Genomic DNA, 20,286 nt, shown 5'->3' on the forward strand with positions numbered 1-20,286 from the left:
GGATTAATTCTGATTATTTATAAGACTGAAGGGTTTTTGTAGGCAGCATTTTCTGGACAGCTCCCAAATATTTCTCTCATCACAAAATCCTAAAATTATTTGGGTTGGAATGAACATTAAATCCCATCCCAACCAGAGCCATGGGATGGGATTTAAGGTTCCACTATCCCAGGTTGCTCCAAGCCCCCTCCAAACTGGCTTTGGCCATTTCCAAGGATCTAGGGACAGCCACAGCTTCTCTGGGCAACCTCTTCGAGTGCCTCAGTGGTTCTGTCCCAGAAGTTTGACAGCACCTGAGCAGGGGCTGAGCTCTCTGTGGGTGCTCTTAGTAAAAATAAAATCTGTTAAAATCAGACTAAAATAAATTAGTCCAGCTAATCTGTAAGATTGAAAAGCCCAGAGCTATCCTACAGCAACTAATCATAATGAGTGAGTGGATCTCTTCCTTTGGGTTTCAACTTTCCGAGGGGATCAGCACCTTCAGATGCCACATCTTCACTTAGCGAACAACCGAGTCCAGTGTGACCCAGCAGTGTGGAATATCTGTGTTTTCCAGAGGATTATGGCCATTCTAGCCCAAATCCTGCCTCCTTCATTTCATTTCTCCTCCCTCTGCCTCCCTCCCTGTCTCATTGTGACACATCCTGTTGGTCCCTGTGTGCATGTCAGTGACATGGAGCAGGTTGGCCTGAGGAAAAAAAGAATGAAGTGGGAGTTCTGACTTTTATTTTCAAAAACCTTCTCTCAGGGTAATTTAATTGCTATTAAAAAGATGAATAAAAGGAGAAAATACCCCAGAAATACCACCTGTGTTCCAGCCCTGGAACGAACAACCCTGACATGTGTTCCGCTGTCCACACCCTCAGTGAAGAATGGTTTTCCCCTTATGGCTGTTTCCTTCTCAATCCACTCCTGGTAGCTGAAAACAGGTGTCAAAATCCTGTGGTTTGGGTTTCCTCCACTGATGATGCCAACCTGGAACCACTTCATAGTATCCCAGTAGCTGCAGACCACAGGTCCCCCGCTGTCCACCTGTGGCAGAAGCAGGAATGTTACAGCAGGATCCAACCTCAGGTCCCTTAGAGCAGCCTGAGTGGGAAAATCAATCTGTGTCCCAGGTTTGTGAGGATTTGGGGAAGGGAAAAAAGGGAATTTGGATTCGAAATTTCACAGATCCTGCAGAATAAATAGATACAGGAGGCAAGAGGAGGAGATCAGTCCCAAGCTCTGGCTCAGTGTACTGAGTCCCTGTCATTCCCAGCCTTTTCCACATGCTCCTCTGGCCCCAGGAGGACACCTGAGAGCTGTCAGCAAGAGACACCATCCCAGAGAGAAAAGGAACATTTGCTGTGACTGCAAACTCAGTCCTTATCTCCTCTGCAAAGCTGCTGCTGGAGGTGCTGCGTACCTGCCACTGTGAATTCTGGGGGCTGGCAGCCAGAAACTGGGCAGCAGATGAACAATAATCCTGACAAATCCTTCTTGAAGCCACAGTAACTTGCCTGAAAACTTTTCTGCTGCTGCAAGGACCACTCACTCAATGTGGGCAAGGCTTCAAATTCAGGTGGCAGCCACCTCAAAAAGAGGAATATTCTCCTGGTGGCTTGTCTTGGTTTGGAAAGAGAGGAGTCTGCTAAGGAAGGCAGGAGCCTCCCCTGAAATGGAGAATGTAAACCCCACCCCTCCGAATTGCTATAAATTTTAAATTAAGGGGCTCTCAGGCAAAAAATATGGGAGCAGGAAGTACCAGGTTTTTAATAGGGAAGAAAAAAAAGCATAAAATAAACAGTGCAGTACACTAGAACAACACTGACAGAGTCAGAACCCAACCTGACACCCTGTGGGGTGTTGGTGGAAGTCCAATTGGAAATGTAATGTGGCTGCAGCCCTCCTGAAGTGTCAGGGGTGGTTCTGTTGGAGCAAGGGGGATCTGTAGAGAAGGAGAGAAGGATGTATTCTTCCTCTGAAAATTGAGTTAAAGAAGAGACAGCTGCTGTTCCTCTGGGGAATCCCGTGGAGAAAGCCGTGCTGGTGTCTCAAAACCCTCTGGATTATATCTGGGTAGGAATGCTTGGCTCCTCCCTCTTGGCTCACATCTCCCAATGGGATGCTGTAGTTCTTATCAGTCATGCAGTGACATTCAATAGCTGTTATCAGCAGATGTCCCCTCCTGAGGGAGGTGTGAATGTGGTCACTCAAAGAGAGAGATAAGGCAAACTGCCCACTTGACAAAGGTAATCTGCCATACAGATGGTAATTAAAAACAACTTGCATTGCAATCTTCAACATGGCTGCTGTAGCTGGAGCACCCAGAGCACATCCAGCTCTGGAATCTCTGGACACAAACCCAGGGATAAGAGAAAGCAGCACAAAATCCACCCAAGGCAGGTGTATCACTTCTCTGAGGAAAAGCTGTGTGAGACCTAGGGGTGCTCACCTGGAGAAGAGAGGGATTCAGGGAGAGCTCAGAGCCCCTAAAGGGGCTCCAGGAGAGCTGTATAGGGACTTGGGACAAGGGACAGAGGGACAGGATGCAGGGAATGGCTTCCCACTGCCAGAGAACAGTTAGATGGGATATTGGGAAGAAATTCTTCCCTGTGAGGGTGGGGAGGCCCTGGCACAGGGTGCCCAGAGAAGCTGTGGCTGCCCCTGGATCCCTGGAAGTTCCAAGCTGGACAGGGCTTGGAGCTTGGATAGTGGAAGGTACTAGAGGATTTTTAATATCCTTCCAAGCCAAACCAGTCTGGGATTCCAGGACATCTTCAGTCCCTGCTATAAAGAAATTTACTTCCACAGTGGCCTTGAATCTTTTTTCCACCTTTCCTAACCAGCACTTGTGGTAAACAAATTCAATACAAATCCATTTCCCAAGACAGCAAACTTTACTGGGAAATGTTGTCCTTCCCTGTTTGCACACTACTTTGGGAAACATCTTTGTCATTAATGGATGGAACTCCTTCTGCCAGCAGCTACCCTGAGCTAACACACATTAATTAACAAGCAAGGAAGGGGCTGAAGTTCCCTGTGCAGCTCATCAGCACTCGCTCAAGTTTATGGCTGAATTCCCACTCCAGTAGCTGGAGGGCTCTGGTCATTAATATTCTTATCTTTTCTTTTTTTCCTTTTTTTTTTTTCTAGTTCAGTATTCATTCAGGAGTTAAAAATTAAGATAAATGCAGAGGAAATGTTTGTAGAATCACAGAATATCCTGAGCTGGAAGGGACTAACAAAGACCAGAGATTTAGGCTGGAAAAGACCTTTCAGATTATTGAGTCCAAACATAAAACCAACATTGTTAGTTGTTATTATAGCCACATCCTTGCACCTCAAGCAGTGCTGCTGGACCCTCTTCAGACTCAGCATCTAAAAGAGGTTTCCTGACCCCATTTCAGCCAAGAATTCCCGTGAAAACCACAGAGGTGACCTTGGAGCTGCAGTGGCATCCTGTTGGGATGAATGAGCATCCACACACGATTCGATTCCCGGGGATTTCACTGCGGATCCCCTCAGGGCAGGAATGGACTAAGGCATTATCCTGATTATCTTGGAGGCGAGAGGAAGGTACTGGGAGCCTCCAACACTGGAATAACCACCAGAGTCTGGAGAGCGTGAGCTCAGGATGCTCCGCTGCAGCTTTTGCCAGCAGCAAAGTAAAATAAAATAAAATAAAATAAAATGAAAAAAAGAAAAAAGAAAAAAAAGGAAAGAAAAAAGAAAAAAAAAAGGAAAAAGAAAAAAGAAAAAAGAAAAAAGAAAAAAGAAAAAAGAAAAAAGAAAAAAGAAAAAAGAAAAAAGAAAAAAGAAAAAAGAAAAAAAAAAAGAAAAAAGAAAAAAAAAAAAAAAAAGGAGATTTTCAGCACCACCCGAGCCCCTGCACAGATCAGTTTTAGCTCCAATTTGGAGGCTGTTCACACTTGTAAAGGATCTTCTATCTCAGAGCAGCAGAGAATTCCTGATGTCCTGTCTCTGTCCCCATGGGAATTGTCACATCGCGGTCAGGGCAGGGATGCGGACCAGAGGCAGAGCCAGAAATCCCCATTTAAACCCTGCTTCCCTCTCAAACCAGATCTGCTCTTCCCTTCTTTTCCTCTTTAGCCACGTCCGTTCATTCCCTGTCCAGTTGGTGGAGAAATGGGGATGTTTGGGGGATCGGTGATTGAAATCTTGGGCAGGAAGGGAGTTCAAGAATGCTCTGAGCAGCCCAGGCAGCAGCTGCAAATCCATTTCCCTAATCCACAAGCCCTGGCACCCAAATCCAGATCTCTTTCCACACGGGCTGAGCTGCTCTGCTTCCTCGGTGCTACTTCTCACATGCCATTTCTCTTAACTTCAGCTATTTAACATGAGGATTTTATCACAAAATGGGCCAAACCATCCTCTCCATGTGATAATCTCACATCATTACAGCAGCAGCATGCATGAATCAGGAGCTTGATGTTTATAGGACTAAAGATGGAGAGGATAAACTCAGTCCTTGGACATTTCTGAATATCCCTGTATCCACCTTAAGCCTTCAGGAATGCCGGCCCAAGGTTTTCCATCCTTGTGTAGGAGAGGGTGTGGGAGGAGCAAGTTTTTGAGTGCTGGGACAATTATCTCAGCTCTGTGATGCTTCCAGTAACGCTAATTTAATGAACGCTCATGTTAATGACTCTGAGGATCGAAGAATTATTAAAGGCTGCTTTTTCAGGCTCCTGCATCCTGGTGCTGAAGCAATCCTGGTCAGCAACACACACCAGATACCTGTTCCTGCTTTTCCTTCTAAGTGCCAAGTTTCTGGATTGGAATAACCAAACTAAAAATAGCAGCTTTGCTTCTGTTTCATGTTTCCTGTGATCTCGAAGATGAATGAAAAGCAAATGCAGCAAATCAGATCTGGTGCTGAATTTCTGCCTTAAACATGTTAATCCTCCCATTAGGAGAGGTGAAAGCAATGATACATTCACTGATAAATAGCTGTGGGTTGCATAAAATCTGTCACTGCCTAACAAGGTGCTTTGTTCACTGAAGCTGACCAAAAATTTCATCTTTTTCACTGCGACCAAAACCTCTTTTTTTTTGTGAGCATCAGGAGCCTTTCTGCTGCCTTTAGTGGGCTTTGGATCAAAAGTGTAATCTCTCTTTTACATTTGTATTCGTGTCTGCAGCACAGTCATTGATCAGAACAAACATGTTCAGCCACATAAATCTTCCGAGGTGGGAGAAGCTCTGGGGGTGGGAGAACAACTCATCTGATCCTCATTAGGTGGATGCACAATCCCTGCAAGTCATTGCTCCTTTCATTTTCATGTTGGTGAGCTCTGTGCAAATTGGAGACAATCAGCAAGGGAATAACAACACTGGGAATAACAGCAGTGCCCATCAGAGCTGCTAGAGGCAGAATATCATTTGCCCAGTTGTTTCCAGCTGTTTTTAGAGTTGGAGGAAGGAGGTTGTGGCCACGTTAATGTTCAGGTACCAGAAAGGCACCAGGTAATACAGAGCAACTGTTCTCACACAAACCTTTTGAGAGCCTTCAGCTCCTCTGTCCCTCCACCCCCTGGCTGGAAAACGGGAGAAGATGACCCAAATTCACCCAGTGTGATGTCAGCAGGGCCATTAGTGACTGCAGTGGCACAGACAGAGCAGATGCCTCTGGCCAAACCCCTGTGGCCCAGACTCCTGTCTCTGGCTGTCAAGTGCTCAGGCGAGGAGGAGGAGGAGGAACAGGACCAGTATTTACAGAGTTGTATTTACAACCCAGTGGTTAATGGCCTCAGAGAGATCTTCATCCAGGAAATTGCCTAATTGCTTTTTGAATCCATTTATCCCTTAAGGATAAATACCCACAACATCCTGGTCAGCGACTCCCGTAGTTTAATTATCTGATGGAAGAAAAAACACTTCCTTCTCTTTGTTTTTAGGTCTGCTGCCTGATGAGGCCATCTGACACCCTTCCTTCGTGTGCTTGGAGCAGCAGTGACACGAGGACAGCTCTTGACTCCTCTCCATGGTGCCCATGAGGCTGGGAATGTGTCCAGTCCCCATCAGACATCTCTGCTGAGAGCCTCAGAGTCTTGCTCTGCCAGGAGCTCTTCCATGTCCCCGTTCATCCCTCCTGTTCCACTTCCTCCTTTTCTGAAATTACCACTCCTTTGTCAGATGGAGCAGACAGGAATCACACACAGGCAGGCTTCCAGGAGAAGGGCCCGGGCACAACACATTTGCTTTGCCACTTATTCCTGCCCTAATAATTCCTAATGCTCTCATTGCCCTTTTGACCTCCCCAGAGCCTCAAGCTGATGTTTTTGAAGGACTAGCCATAGTTCTTCTGACATGGTAATAGCTAAATTAGAGTCTAGTATGGCCAGTGTACAGCTGGAATTACTTCTCCATATATCCATTATTTTTTTTCCTTTATCAATGATGAGCTGCAGCTGCTGTTTTAACTCCCAGTCACTCAGAATAATGGGACCTGATGCACCTCTGCACAGCCACCTTTCACTTTGACCCCTTTGAAAAACGCTGTGGCATTGGCCAACTTGGTCATCTTGGCATTTGCCCTCCTGGAACATCAAAATTCCTTGCATGGATGCCAACAAAAATATCCCTGTAAGTTCTTTCTCTGTCCAAGTCCCTTCCACTTCATGATAGCCCAGTTTCTCCATGAACCCCTGGTGAGGAATCTCCTTGCAAGGGTTTTGGGAATCTCAGAATGTGTTAGATGGTTGAACCACTCTCTTCCACAGGGTTGGCAACTCCTTTAAAGAATTTGGATGTGCCTGTGAGTCACAGCTTCCCCTCAGAGCTGTCAGTGAATCCTCTGAGTCATCACAGCCATTCCCCACTCCCAGGGCAACGGGATTTTGTGTTCAGCTGGATCCAGAGGAGTTCTGCTCCCCATCAGGCACACAAAGCCAAGCTGGACTCCCAAACAGCTTCGGTCTAAGGGAATAAAATCTATGACCCAGAGAAAGAAAGCACAAGAGACACTCAACATCATCCTCATCATCATCCCAGGGTCTTGCATTGGGAATTAATTTCTCACAGATTAAAGAATGGAGCAATCAGAGCCTGCATGCGCTCACTTGTCTGCCCACACCATAAAATGATAAAGTGATGAAAGCCCTAAAAAAATGAAGGAAAACTGTTCTGATTCTTGTGAGCTGCACATCAAAGGACCCTTCAGAAGAAAACTGAAGGGACTGCAAATGCAGAAACACCTCTCCACTGCTTTGTTCTGGGCTTCCCAGGACACCTTCCTGCTTGAAGCAATCTGTCCCTCAGGGAAAAGAAACACCTCGTGGTAGCAATAGATCAGTGATGGGAAATCCATGACAAGGGTGAGGAGTGGATCACTCTCTTCCAGAGGAAAAAAAGAAACAGCCTCAAATTGCACCACAGGAGGTTTACATTGAATATTAGGAAAAATGTCTTCACTAAAAGAAGCACATCTGCCCTGGCACATCTGCCCAGGGCAGTGGTGGAGTCACCAACTCTGGAAATGTTCAGAAAACAGGTGGATGTGGCACCTGGGGACATGGTTTTGTGGTGGCCTTTGCAGTGCTGGGGGAATGGTTGGACTCAATGATCTCAGAGGGCTTTTCCAACCTCAGTGATTCTGTGATTATATTTTTAAGGTAAGATACAATAATAAAGTACTTTTGTGCAGTTTGTAATGACTTTGGACTGAAATGTGGATAGTTTTGACTCCTGGCCCCAGGGAACATTTGGCTGATAGGCAGATGTTCCAGGTTGCAAGGTAAGATGGATTCTATCACCATCTGCATGGCAGTTGTCTTTTGTCAAGTGGGCAGTTTGCCTTATCTCTTCCACAATCACTCCTCCCTCTGGGGAGACATCTGCTGATAACAGCTATTGGATGTCACTGCATGAGTGATAAGAACTACAGCATCCCATTGGGAGATGTGAGCCCAGAGGGAGGAGCCAAGCATTCTTACCCAGTTATAATCTGGAGATCCTGGAACATCAATATGGATTCTCCACTGGATTTCCCAGAAGAACAGCAGCTGCCTCTTTCTTCCCCTGTATCTTTGGAGGAAGAATACACCCTTTTTTACAGGATCCCTGCTCCAGCAGAACCCCACCTGACACTCCAGAAGAGCTGCAGCCACATTTCCAATGGGACTGCTACCAACACCCTGACCAACAGAGTGTCAGGTTGTGTTCTGACTCTGTCAGAGTTGGTTTAATTTACTGCATTGTTTATTTTATCTTTTTATTTTCTTCCCTATTAAAGAACTGTTATTTCCTGCTCCCATATTTTTTGTCTGACAGCCCCTTAATTTAAAATTTATAGCAATTGGGAGAGAGGGGGTTTACATTTTCCATTTCAGGGGAGGCTTCTGCCTTCCTTAGCAGACTCCTGTCTTTCCAACTGAGACAGCAGAAGGACCTGAGAGCTCCTGTGGATGCTCCCCATCCCTACAGACTGCAGCCAGACCATAATTTAACCACCTCTGTTCAGGTTTTTTGAGCAGCTTCAGGGACTGACCACACTATCCTGGTTTGTGCTCTTCTCCTTGAATCCATGACAACTGCCTATAAAAACATGGTTTTCATTTGCAGGATTCTTTCCTTCAGAAAATTCTGTTTCACTAATCTTTCTTGGCAGTTTTGAGGCCATGTTTGGAACAGCAAAAGGAGGCAAGACCTTGTGAGAGGATGCCAGACCTTTTCCAGTGCCAGTGTCAGGCTCCCATTGCAGTCACTGGAGCAAAGGTTGAGGTGGGAGCAGTGGGATACCAGGGGATATCCTGGGGTGTCTAATAGATAATTAAATGTAACAACTGTCATGCCTTAGAGCCAAGTGCCCCCCTGTCAGCTAAATCCCTTCAGCTGGATTTCAGTTCATGGGGAGCAATAAACACACACAAAGTGCTTGGTGTCATTTTAACGCACACAGATGCTTAAAACAACCTTAGCGACTCCCATCACCAGGGGATGGGTTTTTCTCCCTGTTGATGGAAAGATGGTTCTGTAGATGCTGATGGTTATAAAATAGACGTTTGTGAAATGGCTGGAAAACCCCATCCAGGTTTGCACAAAAACTGCTGCTTTTGCTCCAGCTCTGTGGGGTGAGAGCCTTGAGCACCCCAGAGGCTGTAAAGGACATTTTCAGACATGGGACTAGGGGGAATGGCTTTAACCTGAAAGAAAGCAGGGATAGATGGGATATTGGGAAGGAAGTGTTCCCTGGGAGGATGTGGAGGCCCTGGCACAAGGTGTCCAGAGCAGCTGTGGCTGCCCCTGGATCCCTGGAAATGTCCAAGACCAGGCTCGACAGGGCTTGGATCCATCTGGGATAGTGGGAGGTTGGAACCAGATGATTTTTAAGGCCCCTTTAAACCCCAACCACTGTGTGATTTATGGCCAAACCCCCGCCTACTGCAGGCTGTAGGAGGCGGTGGATACCTGCAGCCCAGGACTCACCTGAGCTGGAACTACCCCACTGCTCCTGGGGGTCACACAGCAATCCCTTCCCCTGGAATCAGAGCAGGGCCTGGCCCCCCTTCATGTGCTGCTGAACTGTGGGTGACCTGTGACTCCAGCTGAACACACTTTGTCCTAATCACCACATCAGAGCTCCCCCCACAGCCCCTCTGAACTATAATTGGGCCATTTACTGAATTTTGCCTGGGCAGGGAAGGCACTGAAGGAGGCATTTTCTTTGTGAGCCCCTTATACTCTAATTATTGTTCAAGTTACCATTGCATCAGAGCCTAACAAAAGATGCTTAAGAAAGCAAGGAATGAGACATCAATTGTGGTTCATGGGGTCATGGAAGAAATGTAGCACACAGAAAAATAATACATAGGCCATCTCCAGTGTCTGTTCTTTAGCACTTGTACCCCCTGAACATCCATTAATGTTAATGTTTATGACTAAATAGAACTATAAGTCAATTACAGCTCCTGGTAGTGTTAATTCCCAGCCAATCCATATATTTGTCTGCAGAACTGCCAGGGAATTGGGATAGAATAGATTTTTTCTTTTTAAGGGAATGGATTTTTTTATTTTTTTTTTTTAGGTACAAATACTTGGGAGCTCTGCTATTCAATCTCCTTGAGTTATTGGAGGAACATGGTCAGTTTTCCACAAATTAGGCTGGTCTGGTATGAGGGCAGCTGGTGAAATGTCTGAGCCTTTTCATTCTTGGCTTTTCTATTCATGGGGTGGCCTCAAGATGCACCAGGGGAGGTTCAGGTTGGACATCAGGAGGAATTTCTTCCACTATCCCAGGTTGCTCCAAGCCCTGTCCAGCCTGGTCTTGGACAATTCCAGGGATGGATCAGCCACAGCTTTGCCTATGCCAGGGTCTCACCACCCTCACAGCGAAGAACTCCTTCCTAATATCCCATCTAAATATCTCTTCTCCTGGTTTAAAAAAAACCATTCTTCTTTGTCCTGTCACTGTGTCCCCGTGTGAAAAGTTGTTCCCTCCATAACAGTCACACATCTGGATCCTGATGTGGATCATGTGAATTTACAACCTCGAGTCCAGCAACTTTCCTGCCTTAGCCTGGCTCTGGACATGAAAGCATGGATCCTGATCCTCAGAAAATCCCAGGAAAGGTTAATACCAGGCTTTTATCTCCTCTGTGTCCAGACTTCCTTGGGCTGCAGCTACTGGAGCAAACTCAGCCTCCCCAGGGTTTGTTCCCTGACCAGGAATCTCTGACTTGCCCAAGCTTCTGATCCTTCCTGGCCTCTCCCCAGGGACTCGGGGGGGGGGCTCCTGGAGCCTGGAAGTTCCCCAGGAGACAGCTGGATGGAGCAGAGCAACCCTATTCTGCTCTGTCTCCACCACAGAGATGAGGATGTGAAGGATTTGGGCATTTTGAAATCTGGCCTCACTCTCATCTGACACAAACCCTGCAATCCTTACAGGCAATCCTTACACTGTCCACAGTGCAGATGCATTGTCCAGTTCTGTCCCTCACTCCAATAGGGACATTGAGGGGCTGGAGTGTGTCCAGGGAATGGAATGGAGCTGGGGAAGGGGCTGGAGCACCAGGAGGGGCTGAGGGAGCTGGAAAGGGGCTCAGCCTGGAGAAAAGGAGGCTCAGGGGGGACCTTGTGGCTCTGCACAGCTCCTGACAGGAGGGGACAGCCAGGGGGGTCGGGCTCTGCTCTAAGATAAGGGAAACCAGCCTCAAACTGTGCCAGGGGAGGTTTAGATTGGACATCAGGAGGAATTTCTTCGTGGAAAGGGCTGTCAAGCATTGGAGGGGTTGTCCCAGGGAGGTTTGGAGTCCCCATCCCTGGAGGTATCTGAGGAAGGTTTGGATGTGCCACTCAGTGCTCTGAGCTGGGAACAAGGTGGGGATTGGTCACAGGATGGACTCAGTGATCCTGGAGGGCTTTTCCAACCTAAATGTCATGGATATGTTTTATGAAAAATCCTTTCCTTAGGATTTTTCTCCTGAGAAGCCAAGAGGCCTCAGGAACAAAATGTGAACAATGATTATCTGCTGCTGTGGAATGCAACAGGTGCATCTGTGATTGGCCCATGCTGGTTGTTTGTAATTAATGGCCAATCACAGCCCAGGTATCTGGCCTGTCTCAGTCAGTCACAAGCCTTTGTTATTCATTCTTTTTCTATTCTTAGCCAGCCTTCTGATGAAACCCTTGCTTCTATTCTTTTAGTATAGTTTTAATGTAATATATATCACAAAATAATAAATCAAGCCTTTTGAAACATGGAGTCAACATTCTCATCTCTCCCCTCATCCTGGGACCCCTGTGAACACCACCACACCTAAATTATTCTGGGATTCTGCCCAGTGGTCCCTGCTGCAGAAGCAGCATCAAGTTCAGCCCTGTCCTGTCCCAGGCCATGACCAGGACAAGCCACTGGGTTGCAGACTCAGACTGGTGAGGTCAAAATGTGTCTCCCATGGCTTTAATGAGCATTTCTCAGAAATCCAGAAAACCATCCAGCGACAAAATACTTCCCCTCCAGCAAAATCTGGTGGCAAGTCCTGTCACTTGTTTCATCCCTGAAAAGTACAGCTTCTATCCTCAGCTCTGGTTTTGTCCTGTTCCCTTTATTCCAGTTTACAAAGCATTCCTGCCTGGTCAGGATCGCACTAAAATCAGAGAGACACTGAATTCTGAGTTCTATCACCCATGCAAAGGAGAAAATGGAAATCTCACATTCCTACTCCATTCCTCAGACAACTCTGACATTATTGTGGATCTAAATATCTGCTTCTTCAGCTTTCTGAGTCCAGGAGATTCATTTTGCTGGGAACAAGTGCTCCTGCTATTTCACCAGCATCATTCACCCACAGAACTTCAGGCTGGGCTGGGCTGGGCTGGGCAGTGCATCCTTTAATCATGTTAATGTTGTCCTGTGGCAGGTTTCTTTTAAGATTTTTTTGATTTAATTTAATAGAGGTGAAAGTCACTCCTTGGATGGTTTCAGAGGTAGATGCTCTCTGGCTAATCACAAAATTTTTTTGCAAAGCAAGCTTTCCCTTGGTGTCCCATAGTGCTGGTGCCCCCAGCCTGTGCCTAAAGGTCAGAGGATCCCTCTCTGTCCTGGATGCTGATTTAGCTCCTCCAATGAGTAATTCCTACAGGATGGAGCTGTCCATCCATGTGTCTCTCCATCCAGACCCCTCCAAACCCATGGGCATGTATAAAACACACCTTGGATGGGGCTTGGAGCAACCTGGGATAGTGGAAGATGTCCCTGCCCATTGGAACAGGGTGAGATTTAAAGCTCTGTCCTACCCAAACCCCTCTGTGATTCCTAAAAAAACATTTCCCAGTGGAAGAGGGGAATCTCAATCTGGAACCAGAGGCTGCAAGAGAGCCCAGTCCCTGTCAGTCTCTCAGGAGAGGGCTTGGAATTTGGATGCCATGGAAGACAAGGTGAATTTTTGGCTTCCATGCCTCATTTGACACCAGGCCAGGGATCCTGGGGGTGGAATGTGCTGTGAGGGCACAAGTTGGGAGTTTGGTTTGCCTCATTTGGGTGTTTGTGTCAGCTCCCTGATATCAAATGCTGCTCAGAGTGTAATTTAGGCTCGAAAAGTCCCTCATTCTCTGTCACCAACACACTGCCACAAGATGTGACTCATTCTGGCACACACAGACCAACCAAACCCATTTGGGTCAGAGCCAAGACCTCACCTGAGAAATGTTTCTTATCTAAATTAAACATCCCCAAATAAACTTCCCTCCCAATTATTTTGCCTTAGAGCTCCTGGACAATTCCTGTCTCCTTTCAGGCTGTAACCTGGCTGTGAAGCAGATCAGGATTTGCTGATGGTCCCTTTACCTGGCAGCCTCTTCCTCCTCCTCCTCCTTTTTCTCCTTCTCCTTGCTCTGTCTCAGCACACATCACGCCCCCCACGAGGTGTGGGATGTGCTTCAGGCATTCCTCCCTGCTGATCAACTTCACCTTTGTTTTCTGCAGCACAGGGGACGCTGCAGCAAATGAAAAGAGAAGGATCAACAGAGCTGCTGGAGATTTCCCTTGGGAAGAACCTCAGCTGGATTTCTAAAGCATCTCAGGGCAATGGGGGTCTCTGGGCAGAACTATAGGGTTTTGGGGACACAGGGGATCCCCAAATGTTGGCAATGATGAGTTTATCACAGAATCTCAGAATGGTTTGGGTGGAAAGGGACCTTAAACATCATCCAGTCCCACCCCCTGCCATGGGCAGGGACACTTTCCACTATCCCAGGTTGCTCCAAGCCCTGTCCAGCCTGGCTTTGGACACTGCCAGGGATGCCAGAATACTGGGAAACCCCCAAAGGGATGGATTTTCCTGCTGGTGGTCTCAGTGATCACCTGAGATGAGCTGCCCTGCACACCTGGGGCTTCTCACTCGTGGTTTTTTGGGAACTCAGTCTGAGGGACTTTTCATGGGGTCCTGTGCAAGCCCCTGCAGATCAAAGTCCACTGAACCTTCCCCAGAACTCTAATCTTAGAATTAGTGAGTCATGGAATAGTTTACATTGGAAACAACCTTTGAGATAATTCAGTCCAACCATTCCCCCAGCACTGCCAAGGCCACCTCTGCCCCATGTCCTCAAATGCCACATCCACAAGGCTTTTATATTCCTCCAGGTTTGGGAACTCCCCCACTGCCCTGGGGAGCTGTTCCAATGCCCAACAACTCTTCCAGGGATGATTTTTTTTTTCCTAATATCCAATCTAAGCATTGTTCTCCCCAGGGAGAGCTGCAAGGCCACACCTCGCCCAGCCGTGTCTTCCCAAAGTGACACAAAGGAAATATCTGCTTTATTCTTCCCTTGGGTTGGGAATGCAGAAATCACAGCTGGCACCTGCAAGTGACAAAAAGACTGAAAAATGTGCTGGGCTACTTGGAAACCCCAATTATTTCACCCACGTTTCTCTCTAAAGTGAACCTGGGACTGAAGGATAAAACTGAGACCTTCAGATTGTTTGGAACTCACTCCTTGTTTCATTTTTCACTGCGCCAAATCCTCCCAGAACCTCCAAGAAACTGACACTCAATGACAAGATCTAAAAGACGGAAAGTTGTCGCATCCCTTTTCCAGCTAAGATGGAATTGCCCAAAGATGAAAATGCTTTGGTGAAGCCCTCCTGTTATGGAGAGAAGCTGGGGATGTTCATCTAGAGAAGAGAAAGCTCTAGGAAGACTTTAGATCCACTTCCAGAGCCTAAAGGGGCTCCAGGAGAGCTGGAAAAGGTTTTGGGATATGGGATGGAGGGACAGGGCAAGGGGGAATGACTTCAAACTGGAAAAAGGAGATTTTGATGGGATATCGGGAAGGAATTCTTGGCTGTGAGGGTGCTGAGGCCCTGGCACAGGGTGCCCAGAGAAGCTGTGGCTGCCCCTGGATCCCTGGGAGTGTCCAAGGCCAGGCTGGATGGGGCTTGGAACAATCTGGGATAGTGGAAGAATTTCCCTACCCATGGCAGGGCGTGGCACTGGATGGATTTAAAAGTCCATTTCAAATCTAAACCATTCCATGAGTCCACGATCCTGTGGATCAAGTTCAATGCTATGTAACTACTCAACAGAAAATAGGAATATGTTACCTTGGTGAAGGGGGAGAGCTTCACAACTGTGAGAGTGTCGTGTGTTACTGCTTAGGGAGGAAAAGGAAGCTTAAGAAGGCAAATGCAGAGTTTCATGAAGGAAAAAACCCAGAACTGAAGTAGAATAGCAAGGATTCAATGGAATATTCACTTACTGCATCCTGGGAAGGAGCACACAAGCTCCAAGGCACCCCCCTCCCCTCCCAGTCCTGATTAATTCTTTCCAATAATGAATCAGCTCATTGGCTAATTAGTGACATTTGTTCAGGACAGACATTTTGGGTCACAATCAGTGCTGGAACTGCTTTCATTAGGGCTTAAATGAGATCAATTAGCAACAGCAATCTGCAGTCCTAAATGAGTGAAGGAAGGAGTGGCCAGAACCAATAAGTCAATCCAGCTCACAGAGGCATTAAGCCAAAACAGCCCCAAATCCTCATTTCCTTTGATCCAGACCATTTTAGACCCAGCCTAATTGGGTAATTCATAAAATATCCCAAGCTGAAGATACCCACAAGGATCCTACAAGGTGAAAAGTGTTCAAGACCCAGTTGGACAGGGCTTGGAGCAACCTGCGATAGTGGAAGATGTCCCTGCCCCTGGCAGGGAGTTGGAATCAGATGAGCTTTAAGGTCCCTTCCAGCCCTAATATTTCCATTATTCTGTGCTAATTTACCCATCAGGGTGGAGCTTGTCTTAATCTGGCTGCCAAAATGAGGTCTAAAATTCGGATGTAGTGCCAAAATGAGGTCCAAATTTTGGATGTGGTGCCAAAATGAGGTCCAAAATTTGGATGTGGTGCCAAAATAGGTCCCAGATTTTGCTGTGGGGGTTGTTGGTGACTTTTTCTTGCTCTGAACAGGGAATTGGTGGATGTGCAGAGGCTGGGGGGCTTTGGATGCATAAACCATCGTGACATTTTCAGTGTCATGCTCTCTATAAGCTACAAGAACATAAAATTTGGTGGGTGATTGGTTGATGATTTATCATCATGGTTTGTATTTTTGTTTGGTTTTTTTGGAGGGGGGAAGTTCTGGGGTTAATTCTGTGTCTGTTTGAGGGTGGTTGTAGAGTGATGATGATGGTTGAGTGTTGTTTTTGATATTAGGAAATATAGAGGAAGGTTAATTGAAGGTGTATTGATGACCAGTGATTTGGATAATGTAGGGATATATGGTTTAATTATTTGACCAAAAAAAAAAAAAGTCAAGATAGAAAAAAGTGGGGAGTGAAACTTCGTCTGGGAAACCCCTCAAGGGAGAGGACGGCCACAAACCCCATCTTCCATCAGCAAATGCATCTCCCCCAGCGCCTCACCTGCACTGGTGTTCTCCCAGCCAGAAGCCCAGCAGTGCTGCCACTTGTCCCTGTCATACACAAAGGGCAGGCAGACAGGAATCTTCTCCGTGCTGAACTCGATGGGCTTGCTGAGCAGGATCAGGGCAATGTCGTTCTGCAGGCTGGTCCTGTTGAACTCCTCGTGCAGGATGAGGCTGTTTGGGTTGCACTCTTCCAGAGGGAGGCTGAGGTTCACTCCCCCCACTGCCACCATCAGGTCTGGTGGCCTTAAAAACAAAACAGGGCATGGGGAACATGAAGGATTTGGGTTGTGAAGGTTGGTGGCTCCTCCCCAGAGCAGGGCGTGATGGTGGCTTAGGCAGCTCAGCTGTAAATATCCAAGGAATTTACCCTCACTCCTGGGAAAGGATGGTTTCCAGGGCAGAGGGGTGCAGAGGTAGAACGTGAATGAAGGTTATAAATAACCCAGTCTCTACCAAGCAAATGGAATGGTCTGGATCTTTTGGATCTCTGTGCCCTGGGCTGGCTGCTCAGACCCTGCTGTCCCCAGCCAGCTGCTCCAGGCTGTGCTGCCATGGGTCATTTGTCACCAAGCAATTCTCAGCTGCCACATTTTGGAGGGGACTCACAGAATGTTGGACATTGCATGGAGTTGATTTACCCAGAACTCGCTGTTTTAAACTAAAAATCTCCATGAGGTGAAGGTATTTGGTGTGTGAAAGCAAAGGTAATTTGGGGGATACAATGAGCTAGAATGGAATACATCACTTTTTACAAGGTGCTGGTACAGGTGTGGATGCACAAGAAATGCTTGGGGCCATCAGAAAAGCATCAGGGGCATTTATCCAAGGCTGCTCAGGCCACTCCTCAAAGTATTGAGGGATGAACCCAACCACACCCCTCAAAGTATTCCCCTTCTGCTTGAAGCCAAATAAAAGCTCTGGGAACACCAGGAAATTTATTAACCCAAGAAAATCAAAAAGTCCAAAGGCATTGGGAATGGTTATGCAGATTCCTGCACATTTCTGTGTTCAAATATGGGCCTGTCTCCCCCAGAGGAGACAACCCCTGTTTTTAGGGTTCAGTCACACCAATGGTGGCACAGGAGGAGATGCACATCCTGCACCCACCGGAAGGAATTTCATCCCCACAAATGGTGGCACGGGAGGAGATGCATATCCTGCACCCACCAGGAGGAATTTCATCCCCCTCCCCATGCCTGGGCTGCCCTCCCAGCCCCGGAGCACTCACGGCTCATCTGCAAAGCAGTGTGCTGCAGTTACAATCCACAGGGCACTGATGATGGTGCCTCCACAGATGTGCTTCCCGTGGCTCTGGATGCTGATGTGCCACGGGAATTCCCCGGGGATGACGTCTGTCCCTGTCCCAATCCTCTTGCCAGTGCTCTGGAAGGACTCGTAGGATGGTCGGAGGCCACAGCCTGGGTACAAAAAGGGACATTTTGGACACATTCAGCAGTGTCACAGCCTGTGCTGGACAGGGGCAGGACACCCCCGAGCACTGAAATAGAAATATCCGTGGAATTAGAGAAACAGGGAATCACAGAATCGTTGGGGTTGGAAGGGATTTAAAAATAATATTCCCAACTCCATTCCAACTTCCACCAGATCAGGTTGCTCCAAGCCTCATCCAGCCTGGCCTTGGACACTTCCAGGGATCCACGGGCAGCCACAGCTTCTCTGGGCACCCTGTGCCAGGGCCTCAGCACCCTCACAGCCCAATATCCTTTCCCAATATCCCATCCATCCCTGCCTTCTGGCAGTGGGAAGCCATTCCCTGTGTCCTGTCCCTCCATCCCTTGTCCCCAGTCCCTCTCCAGCTCTCTTGGAGCCCCTTTAGGCCCTGGAAGGGGCTCTGAGCTCTCCCTGGATCCTTTTCTTCTCCAGCTGAGCACCCCCAGCTCTCCCAGCCTGGCTCCAGAGCAGAGGGGCTCCAGCCCTTGGAACATCTCTGTGGCCTCCTCTGGTCTCTCTCCAGCAGCTCCATGTCCTCCTGCTGTTGGCCCCAGGTCTGGAGGCAGCTCTGCAGGTGGGGTCTCAGCAGAGTACAGGGTGAGAATGCCTTCCCTGGATCTGTTATTTGATCCCTCCCAAAGTGACATCTCTGTCACCTCCCCAAACCTAAACTCTGCCAAACATTGCCCAGGAATTTGGGGTGGGAGGGATCATTGACGATGTCCCATAGGCAGGTGGGGTAAAATCCTTGTTTAGGGGTGGAAGGTGCAGCACAGGCCACACCTTTATTCCCTCAGCAGAAGGAATGAGCCCAGACCCGTTTCACTTACCCACATTTAAATATTCTGCAGCTCTTCTGCGCTGAGAATGCTGAGAAACAAAACCTGCCTGGACACTGCTGGTCAGGGAAGCTAAACAGGAGAGGGTGAGGAGCAGCATCTCAGTCCAGCCTGGTCCAACACTGTCCCAGAGCTCTCAGAGCAGTGATGCCCCTGCAGGTGCCTCAGGACACGGCCTGCATTCCATGTCAACACAACCCAGGTGACATCACAGCATCACAGCACCCGCTCCTTCCTGGGGGTGCCACACTTGGAATCTCCTTCCTGAGGCAAAAGGGTCACTGAGGGCAAGCTCAGGGACTTCCAAAAGGTTTGTGGATTCCTCTGGCTCTCACAGGGACATGGAAAAGTGGAATTCCTGTCTGTATCCCAGGCTAACCTCACAGGATATGGCAATGGAGGGTTTCATGAGCTGGATCTTGAAGCATCTTTGAAGACCTCAGGAGCTGGTCCTCTATCAACTTTCAACTTCATCTCCAAAGCCTATCATCACATTAATTTTCTCATTTCCTCGTAATTTTCTCTCCATTTAGACCATGCCTGGGGTATTGACTTGAATGTACTGAAACAGGAGAGTTTCTCCATCAAACTTCAACAGGAGAGTTTCTCCATCCCTGGAAATGTTCCAGGCCAGGCTGGACAGAGCTTGGAGCAAACTGGGATAGTGGAAAGTGTCCCTGCCCATGGCAGGAGGTGGGAAGGGATGATCTTTAAGGTCCCTTTTCACCCAAACCACCCTGGGATTCTGTGTTTGTAGAAAAAATCGGCAGCTCTGTCAAAGGACAATTTTCAAAGAGCACCCAATCAAAACTCTCAAATCAAAATCAAATCAAAGGTTTCAGTAAATAATTCTGTGGTACCAAAATATTTTGGTGTGGGCCAATTGTAGTATCAATGGAGCCATTATGCTGATTTTTAGACCAAGACATCATTTCCATCAGGAGAGGAATTTAAAAAATCCTCAGCCAGGCTCAGACTTGAAGATATCTATAATAAGAGTTTTTCCCAAAGACTTCCCAGCTTGTTTCAAAACAATAATTACAGTATGGAGTGGGAGGCGAGGGGAGAGAGAGGAAGGGAAGGGAACCAGGAGACATTTTGTGAGCCCTCAGATGATTCAGCACCTGAAATGCTTTGCCTTGGAGCACATCAGGAATTATCCCACTGGAGTCTGGATTTCACAGGAGCTGACAATGCATAGGATGAGGGTAAAACTTTATTTCACTCTCTTTGCTTCTCTGTCACTTCATGCCAAGGAAATAAGACACAAGTGCTGGTTTACTTGGCTGTGAGCACTGAGAAAACTCCATGGCAGGACAGGTTAGGGACAGGATCACTTACCACAGAAACCAAAATTCTGAGTGTGCTGTGGGCACATTTTGGGGCATCTCCAGGAAGAGCCTAATGGGGCAATCCTGCCTGAGGCAGCTCCTGTAAGCCTGGCCCAGGTGCAATCTGCCAAGAGGACAGATTTCCTCTGGGTTTTGAGGCTGAGATGAGCTCAGCATCAGCTGAGGAGCACGAGGGAAGATGGGGAGCTGATTTTTCTGGCACGGATTTACTCCCCATGTTTGGAAACAGTGGGCAGGGCTGCAGCACTGCATGTACAACCCCAAACACTGACTTT

At 47.6% G+C, this 20,286-nt stretch overlaps 1 protein-coding gene across 1 annotated transcript; it reads right to left on the reverse strand.

The window, feature by feature from the left end:
• Positions 1-744: 744 nt before the first annotated feature.
• LOC134416871 (serine protease 55-like) lies at positions 745-18,855 on the reverse strand (the record flags this gene model as incomplete). Its single annotated transcript, XM_063153548.1, is given in 5 exon segments — positions 745-1,032; positions 13,292-13,440; positions 16,364-16,611; positions 17,597-17,786; positions 18,651-18,855. Coding segments are annotated over 5 exon segments (1,080 nt in total), but the record flags the coding sequence as incomplete, so codon positions are not given.
• Positions 18,856-20,286: the final 1,431 nt, after the last annotated feature.

Source organism: Melospiza melodia, chromosome 3 (assembly GCF_035770615.1).
Source record: "Melospiza melodia melodia isolate bMelMel2 chromosome 3, bMelMel2.pri, whole genome shotgun sequence".
Classification (NCBI taxonomy): Eukaryota; Metazoa; Chordata; class Aves; order Passeriformes; family Passerellidae; genus Melospiza; species Melospiza melodia.